Source organism: Hermetia illucens, chromosome 3, assembly GCF_905115235.1.
Source record: "Hermetia illucens chromosome 3, iHerIll2.2.curated.20191125, whole genome shotgun sequence".
NCBI lineage: Eukaryota > Metazoa > Arthropoda > Insecta > Diptera > Stratiomyidae > Hermetia > Hermetia illucens.
Window position 1 is genome coordinate 98387677 of NC_051851.1, and position 14416 is coordinate 98402092.

General features: G+C 39.5%; 1 protein-coding gene across 1 annotated transcript; it reads right to left on the reverse strand.

The window, feature by feature from the left end:
• Positions 1-232: 232 nt before the first annotated feature.
• On the reverse strand, positions 233-10883 carry LOC119652828 (putative carbonic anhydrase 3). The gene is made up of 6 exons (XM_038057156.1): positions 10641-10883; positions 6285-6347; positions 1519-1677; positions 1170-1290; positions 599-935; positions 233-535 (listed from the first exon to the last, which is right to left on the reverse strand). Exons 1-6 carry the CDS (start codon positions 10684-10686, stop codon positions 332-334), a joined length of 930 nt encoding a protein of 309 aa, XP_037913084.1. The 5' UTR covers positions 10687-10883; the 3' UTR covers positions 233-331.
• Positions 10884-14416: the final 3533 nt, after the last annotated feature.

Sequence of the window (14416 nt, forward strand, 5' to 3'; positions counted from 1 at the left end):
CCGATTTTAATAAGGTTTTCTTTTCCAAACAAAACTTTAAAAACATCCATAACTGGTGTCGTGGGTCCATTTGGACACAAGCCATTTGTATTTCTGCTTCGTTTGATCGTGCGCGTAATTTAAAAAATATAAATATTAGAGCAAAAATACGGACGGTGGAGTAGGGTGCATTTCAGGGGGTTAACAGCAACTACAAGTAAATTTCACGAAAGTTAACAGTAATACCAAGCACTAATCTGTATAAAAATTTTATTAGTCTAAATTCTCTTATAAAATATCTTCGTGTATTTTTAATTTAATTTTTCTTTTTATTGGAAGCTTTTATTCTCCCCTAATCCAGTCTGCTTCTTAATACTAAAAGTACGGCCAGTATCGTTATTGGGATCGAACAGGTACTGAGCTGAACTTGGGAATTTCTTTCTTCCAATTCTCTATCGACATATATGATTGCCCTATTGTAAGATGCCTGGATACTCCTATAATTGCTTTCTAAAAATGCCCCGTCGTCCTTCCTCACGTACTTGAATTCTTCAACCTGCGAGGTCAGAGTCAACCATGAGTCAATTGTCCTTTTTTCTATGAATCGCTAGATGCCTACCTGTTCGATGGTGACGGGAATTGTATCTTCAAATACTGTCCACACAACGGCTTCATCGCAGTCAGGCGTGGTTAGCGAACCTTCGTATCGGAAGTATTTTTTTGTGTCGGCTGGGAGGAAATCTGCAGTGGTAATGTCATTGGCCAGAGTAGTTGTGCTGCCAACTTTATCTTCAATTGAAGGTAGCCCGTTCAGGACGTCGGTCAAAGGCTCGTAAATGTCATCTGTGATGTGGAATAAAACGCCAAAGACAGCCACGCCGTTTTTGTACTGAACCGCTTCGCTAACATTTGCGTATTTTGTGTTTCGATGCACCAAATGGATTTCTAGTGGGTATCTGCAGATAAAGAATATTTTCATGGATTGTTAGAGTTAGATTTAATTTAGAAATAAGCCCTAATTGTTTTGTTTTCCTTTTCTAAATCGTTTCGATTTGCCTGAAACCAACTTGTATCTTTTATTTAAACTCTTACAACACAACAGCTGATATGAATATCTTTCATTTAAGCCTTGGAAATATCAAAGTATTTGCACCCGGAAATTATCATACTTTGGAGGGAATAAAGCATACCTGAGACCGTCAATCGTATGTTCCGACCACCAGTGCCAGTGCATCTGCTCGAAAATGTAAGTCCCCGGAAGCCCGCCACCACTCACTTCAATTTGCTTATCTTCGGGAATGATAACTTGGACTACGGATATATCAAAAAGTTAAATAGTTTTCTAATCGGCGTGGAAACAATTACGGTGGATTAATCTATCAATCAGCAATTAGAGAGTGATTAGGCACACCCTCACTATGTTTCTCATATTGTGCTGATCGCCAGATTACGCGCTAATAAAGGGGATTGTATACGGGCGTAATACGTCAAAAAGGTTGACCATGACGCTCGTATGCAAAATTGCAAGTTTTATGATACCTGAATGTCCAGTGTTGACGAAGGTGGTTCCCCGGAGGCTGACGTCATAGTTTTTAAATTCAAATTTGTGAAATTCGCCTTTGAAAGAGGATGTGGTGTATAGGTCAATGGGACTCTGGCGTTTACCGGCATCACATTTTCCTCCCCAACTTGGCTCAGCTGGAAATTAGCGATAAGTGTTAGTTGGCTGATTAATTTAACAAAAAGAATTGTTACTTGCAGGACAGCTGAATATAAAAAACAAGTTTCTGCTCTATTTTCTGTACCCGGATATCTCATAAATTGGGGACCGGAGGCTGGAGTCTTCTTTGTATGCAGTTACAGATTTTGAGTAAACATGTATGTAGTTAGGTGAGAATTATGGGGAAACCATCCCTCAAAGCTCTTAGGTCAGAATAGGATAATTGCATTCTCTCCTAGTGATATGGGTTTTGGAAATTTGACCTTTGACGAGCCAATCTGTTAGTTTCTGAACTGAACTGAAACAGGGTCGCAGACGTTCTACTGTTGCATATATCCCACCTGAAACATGGTCGACATGAAATGTTGTGCCAGTTCCAGTCATGTATTTTCCAAAAGGCACTTTTGTTCGATCTCCTTTAGATGATTGACCCGTAAGTGAATTTTACATTGCCTATAATACCAGATCTGGTGATAATTCTTGCCTCTCTGTGGAGATCATATATTTTTTGGCAAACCTACAGCCTGTATAGGGCTTCCCTCGTGAATATCATAGAGTGTACGTCTACAGGAATCAACATTTCTTGACGCTTACTAAAGCATACATATAATCTATTTTTTTAAATGTAGAAGTTTTTTTAGCTGATTCTAAGAGTAAAGAAAAATAACTGAATGCTTTTATTTGAGAGGATATCGGGAATGACTTATTGAGAAGATACTAATCAAAATTGAGCTAGCAGGGACAATACCACTATTTGAGAGGGTAAGCCTTAGACAGTTGGCTGTTAAAAACACCTGGATTAGGTGATTTGCCGTTTTAATAGACTTCTTTAAAAAGGTGTTTCATACTTCTCGTCACTGAAATTTTGCGAACACATGGAAAAAGGGAATTCAGCGGCCCGACGGTTGTAAAAAGCGCAGGAACAACATTGTCAGTAAGAAAGGGCGGTCTGGATAATGGGTATATTTTCATAATAACGGGATTTGCTCTTACGAATGAGGAAATTTTCATAATAAATTCTGCAGAAATGTTGAAAATAAGGCACGGGCAGCAGATTTGCCATGTGAATTGCGAAGTCATAACAAAAAATCATGAGGCAACTCGCCTTGCATGGAATAAAATGGGCGGTCTAAGAAGAGATCTATAGAGGGGACAATAGAAATGAGGGCGGAAGAAGTGTTTTGTATAACTCTGCACATGAGTGGGTACAGATCTACAACTAACTGCCTAAAGAATTGCAATGCGAAGAATTAGAAACCATACATCTTCTTAGACCACGTGCGTTAATCGTGCAGAAGCTATTTCTTCGGGACAAGGAGACTAAACACAGGAGATTTAATTCCCAGCGCATTGTTCAAAACTACATGATGGGGAAAAATCATTGTGCATATTCGACCGCCTTCGGTAAATACGCGAAAAAAATTCTGCGCATTAGGTTTGGTGTTAGTGTCGTGTATGTGATGAGTATATTGGTATGCGGTCAAGTGGTTGCAAGCACATAGCTGCGAGCATGTAGTATTGGCCGGCTGTTTATGACTTGCATTATGGGATAGGAAAAACATACAAGAAAACCACTTAGGCGCCATCGACACACTAATAAATGAACCACAAGGGCCATGGGCCAGTTAACTACCTCGTCCCTACCCCAAGGATACGCAATGACATTCTGTACCCGCTAAACGCTTGATTTGCTCCTTCTGTATCCAGTTTTTTGCTTCGGAACCAGAAAGTTGGTGACTGTTCATTGAGAAATTCAGATGCGATAGTGAAAGCCACACGAATGAGAGAAAAACTGTCCACCTTCTTAGATATTACAGGGAGACGTTGGAAGGAGTAGTTTATAATACATTGGTAGTCGAGGGTCTGCGGGACTATCGACGCTGACACACGCTTTAATAGAGCTAAGCCCGTCATCCGCGTACAATTTGGCCTATCAGTTACGCCTGAAAAGTCCGTATTTGACCGGCGCCCGTACGTCCGTTTTGACTGTTCAGCGGCCGGTGATCGAATGAAAAATGATTCGGCCAACCGAAAACACATGTTTGTTTAGGATGTGAGCGAGAATTTCATGTTTGTTTAGGATGTGAACGGGAATTGTATGGGACAAAGGCTGAAGAAAAAGAAGATTTTTATTGCTGATGATAAATGTTCACACTCAAAAATATCTCAAATTCTCGTTTTAAGGCCTTCCACGTCCACAGTTGAACTAATGATGTTGTGACTTGCCGGCACGTGGATGGTGCTTTCAGTTCACCAATTGCTGGTTTCGGTCCGTAAAAAAGGGAGCATGCAACTAAGACATCAGAAATTTCATTTCACTGTGACCAGGTACGAGAGTGGTTGTACTTTTTTGAATCTAGAAAGAGAATTCAATCTATTTCTACATTCCTGAACGATTTTTGAGGTAATCAAAAGATTGGTGATCGTCTTCAATGCCAAACTACTAAACAGATGTATGGGATAGGAGGATCAGAAGGCATTGTAGAAACTGGATTCAGTTCTCCCAATAACTTTTCTAATGTTCTGTACCCCTCAGGTCCGTTGTTTTCTTATAGACCTGAACGTATTAGTCTCGGAGCTGCTTTCATGACATTTCTTTGAACATATAAATCGAAGGACTGCATATTGCGTAATGCATTTATAGCTGCACCGGATTTTGTGCTCATGACACTGGTAATACGTAGACATATAGTTCTTTACAATGAGGCTAGTTCATAATAAAAATTTCTTTATCTCACCTCAACTTCGCTCCTTCGATTTCGCCTTCGGTAGGAGTAAATACTGGTATACTTAGGGGATGTGACTTCAAAGATTTATGTAAGATAAGGAAAGCGAAACATGATAGTAATAGCCGGTTAGAAGTGCTCTCTAGGAAGGAAAGTAGAATTACGAAAAGCCGGTTCGACCTGGTGATGTGTGACACATTTATGTAAAAGAGGGAAAGGCTCGGTCATTATCTTTCGAAGTTTACAAACAATACAGATAGTACACCAATTTTACTAAGTTGTATTTTGCACAAATTCTTGAAAATGGAATATGTATAACGATTTTAAATTAAAGTCGAGCTGAGATGCTTAGTCTTCAAAATAAAGCTAACGAACTAGGATGACAGAGTTTATTTGCCGCAGAAATTTATTTAAATCGGTCGCCGGGCTTCAACTTCATTTTTATATGATAGAAAGGCGGCTAACAGAATCATTGACATGTATAAGGGTATTGCGACAACGCCCAGTGACTTGCCAGGAATATATGGATAATTTTTTAATTCGTTATCGAAAAGCGATTGAATGTTGGAGGAACATTTCGTTCACTGTATCAGTACCCAAGCACCTAATATGTACAGCAGTCATAAAATATGATAGATGATAATAGCCGATTGCATTGACAAAGAAGTTGGAAACCGAATGCTCCGCGATCCGGTGTGGAAAAGTTTGTGAATTTGATACGGAAGAATATTTAGATGCACGATGGTTCATTGAGGCCGTCCAATTGCTCACCTCCTAGGGTGCAGTAAACTTACGTGTGTTGATAATAGTACAATTTCAACAAAACAGTATGGTGCACCACATGATGATCTAAATTACTGCAAAGTCTCATGGTCCTAGCATGAAGTTAACGGGGATTTTCTCTGAATTTCCAAAATATAGTAATTAACTTGATTTGAGATTATTTTAAGGGATTCAATTTTTTTTGGGTTAGTAGTTTCTGAAAGTAGATTCATGACAATTTTCTAATCTGCTTCGAAAAGTATTCATCGAGAGAAAAACAATGGAACCCCCTTTTGCACTTGTAAGGACCTCCGTTCAATTCCACGCAGGACGATGTCGTTCACAATATTTCAATTTCAAGTCCATAGATATAAGCCGAGAAAGGCACGTGTAAAGGACAGACAAACAGACAGACTGTGAACCTTAAAAATCCGCATTACATTTTTGGCATCAAGGATCATTCACAAAAGCTTAGTAGGGAGTTTATTTGAGAGGTATAGATGCTAAGGAATTTCGAATTGCTATATGTCTAGAAATGAGTAAGCAAACTAGTGCTAGAGTGGAGATATTCATCGAAAGTGATTGAACATAGTGCACCTTACGCCTCTGAGTAGCATATCTTGCCATTAGGAGTTTTAGGTAATCGGTTTTACAGACAATCGGGGCACGTCTGTAAATTATTATAAAAGTGACTATGCAATGCATGCATTAACTTGCCACGATGCATCATTTTGAAAAGATTTTAGATCGTTCTCGTCTATGGCGGTATACTCATGCACATTGAGCCGGTTGAAAATGTATGAGCTTTGCACACAGTTTTACCAATCGAATCATGAATACTGCATGAAATGTTGAGCCACAGCTTAAGCCTGCAATAAAATTTGACCTTTGTTATTTTAAATTTCTTAGGTAGTGTTCGTCGTAGTAAACTTCTTATTTCACGATGCATTTGAAATCAACTTTCGCAAAACCTGTGTGAAAGTCGGGTAACCTATATAAATGTGAAACTATCGGGGATTGGCTTCTTTGCACATAGATTCATATGTATGTATGCAGCATTGTCCGTGATAATTTAATTTAAATTAAAAATAACTTACTTCCATTATTTACTCGATCAGGATACTCCCAATGTGTCTGCAAGGCAACGGTCGCGCAAATGCCTGCAAAATATATATTTAGAAATATTATCACTAGAGTAATTAAATAACCGGAGAAATTTATGAGCGATAACGCGGCCATTTGTTCAGGAGAATCGGTATCCGGTCTAGGCCTGTCTTAGTAAGAAAGTTCAGACACTGCGGTTTTGCATCCAAGGTCCACCAATTCGCTATCCCCAACAGTTGTTTAGCGTCCTGGCCTACACCATCGCTCCATCTGAGGCAGGGTTTACAACATACTCTTTTTCTACCATAGATAGACTTTGCGGGCTGAATCATCCTCGCCTATACGGATTAAGTGACCCGCCCACTGCAACCTATTGAGCCGAATTTTTTTTACAACCGTAAGGTCGTGGCATCGCCCATAACTTTTGTTGGTATATAGGTTACGGATTGATAGAGTGCCTTAAAAAATCAGTTTCCATGGATAATAATGTCATTGCAGACAAATTCCATTGGGTTTGGGGTATCTTCTTAAACCAAATGCAATGTTTCATCCATATTCATCCATCAATAACGGATCGTATTTGACTCAGAATCCTCCTCATTATTATATGCGGTTATTCTAGGTGTGATTATACTCGAATGCCTTTATATAAGGCCTGTACAATTGTTGAAATATGCAGGGAAGACCATGCAAGATTTTCCGCTATGCCTGTGGGCATGAAAAACCGTTGTAAGGTCGCACGTCTCATCAGCCTGGGGTAGGGTGGCTTATAGACTGCAGGGGGCAAGCTATTTAATCGGTTTTGGTATTATATTATGGATTATTAAGTACCTGTATCTATCTGTAATAAAAAATAAGGCACAACAGTCTATTTTGTTTTATTTTTTCCACACTTGATTATGTTTAAGGTTTCATATGAAACAAACCCTTACCCTTAGTGTGTTTGCTTTTCTTGTGAAAGATTTAAATTTACTGCTGGGTTCTGGATATGTTAGATGGAAGGAAGGATTGCCACACGGTATAAGGTCGTGAAGTAGGGTCAGATATTAATCTACGACTTGTGTTATTGTTATATTTTTCTTTTTCTAAAAAAATTCCATGTACCTGTGGATAGCCTTCACCACTTTTTGGAATGCCTTCCGTGTCAGTTTCAAAAACAGTATCTAGTTCATGGAATTTTGCGGTTGCAAATGCGTCTGGATCAGATCTTTCGTAACAATTCTGGACACCGGGAAATTTGGTGAGTTGTCATTCTAAATGGCAAAGACATGGCCAATCCGTTCAGAACTTGCTTCAGATCGAATCTTCTATATGCTGTCTTCTTTAGAACAACTGCATTTGGTCGTGCACTGTACTGATGATAGCTGTTTTGTCGCTGTTCATATGTGATTGTTATATATACCACCTTTTGGGTCAAGGGTTCGGTTTTCGGCAATTTTCATCGCGCGGTAGCTATCATTCCTCATATAAAATACAATAATAAAATCTCCCGGAGCGCAAGCTTTACGTTACGTTAGAGATGAATGGAAGCTTAATATGACAAACAATCAGAATATCGGCGAATTGGAGGTCCCGTCTACTGAAGATTACCGAGAAACGCTGTCACAACCAAACACGTAAGAAACGGTCTATGGAATTGATAGACTTAAGAATTACAAGTCGCCAGAACTCGATGGCATTACAGCAATCTGCCCCATACTTATATACAGATATCACTCAGTGCACAATTATAGATGTGTAACGTCGCTGAGTACTATATATAAGATATTCTCCACTATAGCCTCAGTATATAGAGCATCAAGACGAAATACATGGTTGCAGCGCTAGCACCAACCACCGAAGATACAATATTGAATAGGACTGTTCCACAGAGAAAAATATGGAAAGGAGGATACAACTTTGAAACTATTGATAATTTTTCCTATCTAGGGTCGAAAATTGTAATCAATAACAACTAACGGAGATATTTGCAGTTCCTTACTAAGACAGGGCAAGCCCGAATACTGGTTGTTACACCGTTGATAATGATGGTAAGTGAACTTTAGATTATAATATTTGATTTATAATTACCCATGAATCACTGGCAATTTTTTTATATTAAATAAAAACTTTGTATTCTGCAAGAGCAAACTGCAACCACATTAGCACCTCACAGGATCATTTTTCCTGATGCGACTCTCTCCGTTCATCATTATCACCAATGATGCATAATACAGTGTTATCAAGAAATTCAAGGTTTCATACAAAATGCTTGTGAGGAGATCATGTTACGCCGCATTCTAAGTCAACGTAGTGAAATAAGTTTCCCCTCCCCAAGTTCTAGTTTATAATTTTGATATGTCAATCGCGTCCTATATTCTAGAACTCAATACCAATCATTTCTGCAACCGCTTAGCCAACTATGGGCTCAACTCTAACATTTACCCAGATCTTTATGCCCGCGGTTGAGTAAATAGGTCACCCAAACCAACATACTGCCTTAAAAAGTCCGTCTGCCGCAAAAAGATAAGATCTTCGCCAAACACTTCTTTCAAGCACGTAATATGCTTCGCAGAATCCACGTTGAAGCAGGGTTCAACAACCGTACAAATCCCTTCCCGAATTCTCTTTGCAATTTAAATCAAAACTGGGATTGATAAAATTCTACAAATGGTCTTCAAAAGTACTCCAAATCGATCAGCCTGTCTACTGCGGCACTTATGAGTCAGTAGATTCGCAATCCACACTTTGCTTCTAGTTGGAAGTCATTCCAGTTTTTAAAAAAAAACAACAAGAAAACGTACCGCCAACTAACAGTTGCAGACCAATTTCTATTCTTTCATCTTTTTCCTTACATTTTTGAATGAGTTATGTCTACGCCAGGTGAGCATTGTAAAGAAGCTCTTCCATGTTTGATTTGAAGTTAGCCAGTGAACCAGAATATTCGGTTGAGCGTACTCACTTTCCCGTAGAAACTGGTATCTTTGTAGGCTTCAATAATAAATTATCCACCATTATGTGTCCTCTTGACATAAAGCCTGACTGAGACTGCTTTTACGAGTCCACAAACTGGCACACTCTGATTTACTCTTAGTTGCCTAGCACACCACTTAGTTCAAGTTTGTGTTCAAGACAACCATTCATCTACCAACAGCTTCTTTCTGGTTTTCTTCAAGGACACATTGGAAAATTGTTCATTCTTCACTGCTGACCTTCCAGAATCTTCCGACTCTGCTAATCCAATCATCTTATATTTGTTTGAAGGTTATAAATCGACGATATTATCATAAATTCGACAACTTGAAATATGATCCGTGGTAAAGCTCGCCGCCTTGATCAGTTTTTTAAAATTTCGTAAGTTGAAATTACTTCTAATCCACAAGAAGGCCAAACTATTGTTTCCGCGGATAAACAATTTTTCAATTCTTGGACGATCGCACGTCTAAACAATTTAATGGTGGCGTTTCAAATCTAAGCTAAGACATGAAAGTTGGCAACAGTCGGCAACATATCGGCAACAGATCAGCAATACGCACGTTCCTAGATTTGACACTCGGTTCCGATAGCCATTCACCATGGTCTTAGAGATATTAGTATATTACCCAAATATGTTCATACATTTTATGTATAGGAGTTCTTTCCCATTTGAATGTCCCGACACAATTTAAGTCCCAATCGATAGAAAATCTTTATATATTGTATTATATGGTCACTTAATTTTTTCCCAGTAATCCGCTTAATCCTAAATCTTCCTTTCCTTTCCAAAACGCTCCGACGTTGCACATGCACATTGTGCACCAGGAGTAACTTTTACAATGCCTAAAGTCAAAATGACCATATCAATGCTAACAATGGCAAATCTGTTTCAATGGTAATAATTTTGTCCACCCTAGAATTAGAGTTTCCTGGATTTTACCTTCTAAGAATCGCAATAGAACCCATTTCCCCGAGGGTTTAAAGTTTAAATAAAAATCCGGTTCAGGTGGAATTTATAACATTTTGGGTGAAAACAGTCACATTTTTAGCCAGTTATTTCCGGTCTTTCGTTTTACTTGGACCCTTGAAGGGAACTGCGGGATCAAAAACGAGGAGTTTTCTTCTTGGTTTAACCTTAAAAATTAGTCACACTTTAGAGCTTCTTCATATTTGAGCTTGCAAATTTTCTCTGTATCACAATTCTGGAGGTGAGTTTCGAGATCCGATATTTCTGAGGGTTATCGCCATGAAACCCATGAAAAAATGGGTCATCAAAGCAATAATTACAATCGCAGAGTGATTTATGCCACTGATTACTATTTGTAGAAGATGTAATTCATTTCACACACGCTTATGGGTATCGAATATTGAAATTATGGAAGCCAAGATGTTACCTGCTAAAATGATTATTAATTTATCAGCTGCTAGGAAGGGTCTCATTGCGGTTGGCTCCTGACTTCTTCTACCTTCACAATTGACAAACTGCACCACTTCTACCGAAGAAAACTTTGTTGTTCCGCAATGGGCAAATTAAAAAACTAGACTAACCATCTTTTTACTTTGCAGCTACCAGAATGGTCGGTGTTAGACTTCATCGCCATAATTTTTTGATAACAGTTGAAGCTTAACTCATGTCGAAGAGTGATTGACGGGACATATTTTAAAGCTTATTTTCATGTGTAATCAAGGAAGGCCTTGGAGTCAATGCTTTGTCATACAACTTGGCATTTTGATAGGGTGCCTTGCATTAGATTCAGGGGTTAGCCATTTGAGAATGGTGCTGAGTGAGAAGCAGCCTCCGCTCACTATTTGCATTTTATTTGCTTGAAATTTAACTAGCGTCTATGGAGCACCCTGTTAAACCCTCCACTATCCACTTCAAAAATTACTAAGAGTTCTGTGAAATAAATAGAATGTGAAAGTGCCGAATTCCCGTCGTCATCTCCACATTCTGTGTGGATTCGCCAAGCGTTTAGATACTGGTATCTGATTGGGTAAATTCGCGGCACTTATCTTTCGCATGGTAGGGTATATCCCCGTTCAAATACATGCATGTTTTTGAAAAACTGGGAAGATTGTTTTAACATATTTGCTGAAGCTTTGGCCAGTCCGTCGCTGTGGCGCGAGGTGTCCAAGGCATGTGTTAGTTTGAGCCGTAGTCTTTCCTTATTCCATCTCTGCGATTTCAATGAAATTAAAATACGATTATGATAAGAATATTATTTTTCGAAATGCCATTCTTTAGACGCACTGCCTATTACAAACTCTGGTGCGCCATGTGTCATTCTCGCATGCCACTCAATGAGCTAGGCCTAAAGCTGCAGGCGCTATTAAAAACTTCTTATCGAATCTTGCAGTTGCGGTCGACATTAACTGGTTAAAATTTGAAAAGCCTGACTTGATAAAGCTAATAAAATGGTCAGATTCTGGCACAATACAAAAACGTGTGAAAAGTATCAATAAATACAGATAGTGTTTTGATTAATCTAAATATATACTTGTTAGAAAAAAAACAATGGATATTGATTTACGAGTGCAGTTAGGTGCCATGCATTATCTAATCTAATTATTATTTTGGTCGTCTATTGAATTTTAGTCTTGATTTGTTTCGACTGCATTTTCATAAATCATTGAAAAATCGACTTATATTTAGCCAGTCGGAGCGTGAGTCAGTTTGATGGCGTTGATTAAATGGGCTCTTAGCAATTTTCATAGCTACTGATATGTACATGTTTTCATAACGCTACATGCTGCTTGGGCATTTGGCTTTTGAAGAGGGATGTTCCAGGTCGATTCAGACCACTAGCGTCTTTTTAGGAACAGTACAACCATGTTTTGAAGTCTAGATGAAGAACTCCAGACATCCTTAGCAGCTGTTTAAAGTCTGGCCTACGTCACCGCTACATCTGAAACGGGGTTTCCACGTTTTTTTTTCATACCATAGAGATTGTCCCTATATGTATATGTACTTTTCGGGCTGAGTAATCTTCATTCATGTGGATTGGTGCCCCGTTTACAATTCGTGCATCCCCGGAGCCTTCGCCACCGTTCAGCTCGACATCTTATTAACGAAGCCGGACAATCGTTAAAACATCGTTATTATGAGTTTAATTAGATTCTTCATATTTTCTTCCATGTTTACCTTCTTCTTCTATGCTTCTTTTAGGCACACACGCTTTTGAATCGCTCCCCATTACTCAAATTGGTCCTTCCTTGGTTGAGTTCCTCATTGATAAACTAGATACCAATATCGGACCCAATTTCGATCTGCTTTATAAACTTTTCCGAGTCAACTGTGAGCAATACATTTCTCTCCCTCTATATATAATTTTCAACAAATTCCCTTCAAGGTTGCTACTTCCTAGCCTCGTGATTTTTGGGTTTTGTAGTTTCTCAGAATAGGTCCGTGAAAGAAATGATCACTTCCCCGCCCCCGCACCCCCCCGTTTTGGACCCAATATCAGAATTGATGCTAGTTTTGGAAATGGCTAGCTGAGTGATAGAGCACAGAGCTGTCACACGGAAAGTCGCAGTTCAAATCTCACTGGTGGCAGTGGGATTTGTATCGTGATTTGACGTCGGATACCAGTCGACTCAGCTATGAATGAGTACCTGAGTCAAATCAGGGTAATAATCTCGGGCGAGCGCAATACTAACCACATTGCCACCTACAGTGTACTCTAGTGTACTGTTACGGTCTTGAATGAAGTGCTCTAACACACTTCAAGGCCGTGATCCAATATGGATTGTTGCGCCAACGATCGTTATTATTATTTGGAAAGTACTCATTGATACCTTTCAGGTGATGTTCCACATGACTATATTCGCCCAAGAACCATTTTCATATACGGTCTACTTACAATATCTTCGTATTCTACCCTATGAAAAGTTTTCCTAGAAATTTTCTCACGGATATTTGATGCTAAGGCACCAATTAGAAACAGTAAACTCCATTGCTAATGGACTGGCCGAAACGATTTGTTCCAGTTTTTCAAAGATGCAGCATTTTTCAACAATTGTGAACCGCTTCTGCTCTACATATACATATATTGCATATAGATGTGTGTTTTTACAAACTCCGCCATGCTATTAACATAGTATGCTGGCCCCAAGCCCAGGTAAAGAAGGAGGGTTTGAGGCAACGTACTCTGTATTATCCTCAGTAAAACAAAAATAAAATGCTGAGATCAGGGAAAGAGATAAATAGAGTATAGTTGGAGTTATTCTACTATGCTAAATCTTACCTGGTCTCTTTTGGTGACAGGCCTCGCGACAGGTCGACCAAGAAAATGCATACAATGTCGTTACAAACATGATGATCGGATTGAGTCACAGGCCTCGGAGAAATGCTAGGGCGTCCACTCAGTCGACGCGGCAGGGCGGGCCCCGGTCCTATCGAGAAATGGGCAAGGTTTCTTGACGCATGGACGGCGTCAGGACGTAAGCAAGTTAATCCGAACACAACGAACAAAACAGATACGTGTCTGCACGCTAAATGTTGGTACCCTAACTGGAAAGACCGAGGAACTCGCAAGAGCCCTTCGCATTTATATCTGCGCTCTGCAAGAAACTCGATGGTCTGGTGCCAAAAGCTGCGCCATTGAACGCGAACGCGGTAAAAATGGTTACAAACTTTTCTATTTTGGTAACGCACACACTCAATATGGTGTTGGCTGCTATCTCAGAGGATGCGATTAAAGAAGTCAAACGATTTGATGATCGGCTGATGAAGCTCACCATTATATCAGCTGATCGCACTATTCACTTCTTCACCGCGTACGCACCACAGACAAGTCGACCTTATGCCGAGAAAGATGCCTTCTGGCAACTTCTCGATGAAAAGACTTGTCAAGTGCCTGCTCACGACTATATAATTATTGCCGGCGACCTTAATGGTTATGTGGGTGAAAAGGCAGACAGTTACAGGTGCCACGGGGGAAAGGGGTTCGGAGCGAGCAATGAGGGTGGCGAGCGTATAATCGATTTTGCGGACACCCATGACCTTGTACTTATGAATATATGGTTCATCAAACGATTGTCTCATCTTCCTACATTTTATAGTGGAAATAGTAAAACGCAAATCGATTATATTCTCATAAGACGCCAACATTTTACCACTGTGACTGATTGCAAAGTCGTTCCCTATGAGACCATCGCACCTCAACATCGG

Coding starts and splice junctions, on each gene's coding strand:
- LOC119652828 (XM_038057156.1), bottom strand. CDS start 10,686: ATGAGACCCTTCCTAGCAGCTGATAAATTAATAATCATTTTAGCAG. Junction 1,291..1,518: donor CGTCAACACTGGACATTCAG/GTATCATAAAAC, acceptor ATATATCCGTAG/TCCAAGTTATCATTCCCGAA. Junction 936..1,169: donor CATACGATTGACGGTCTCAG/GTATGCTTTATT, acceptor CTTTATCTGCAG/ATACCCACTAGAAATCCATT.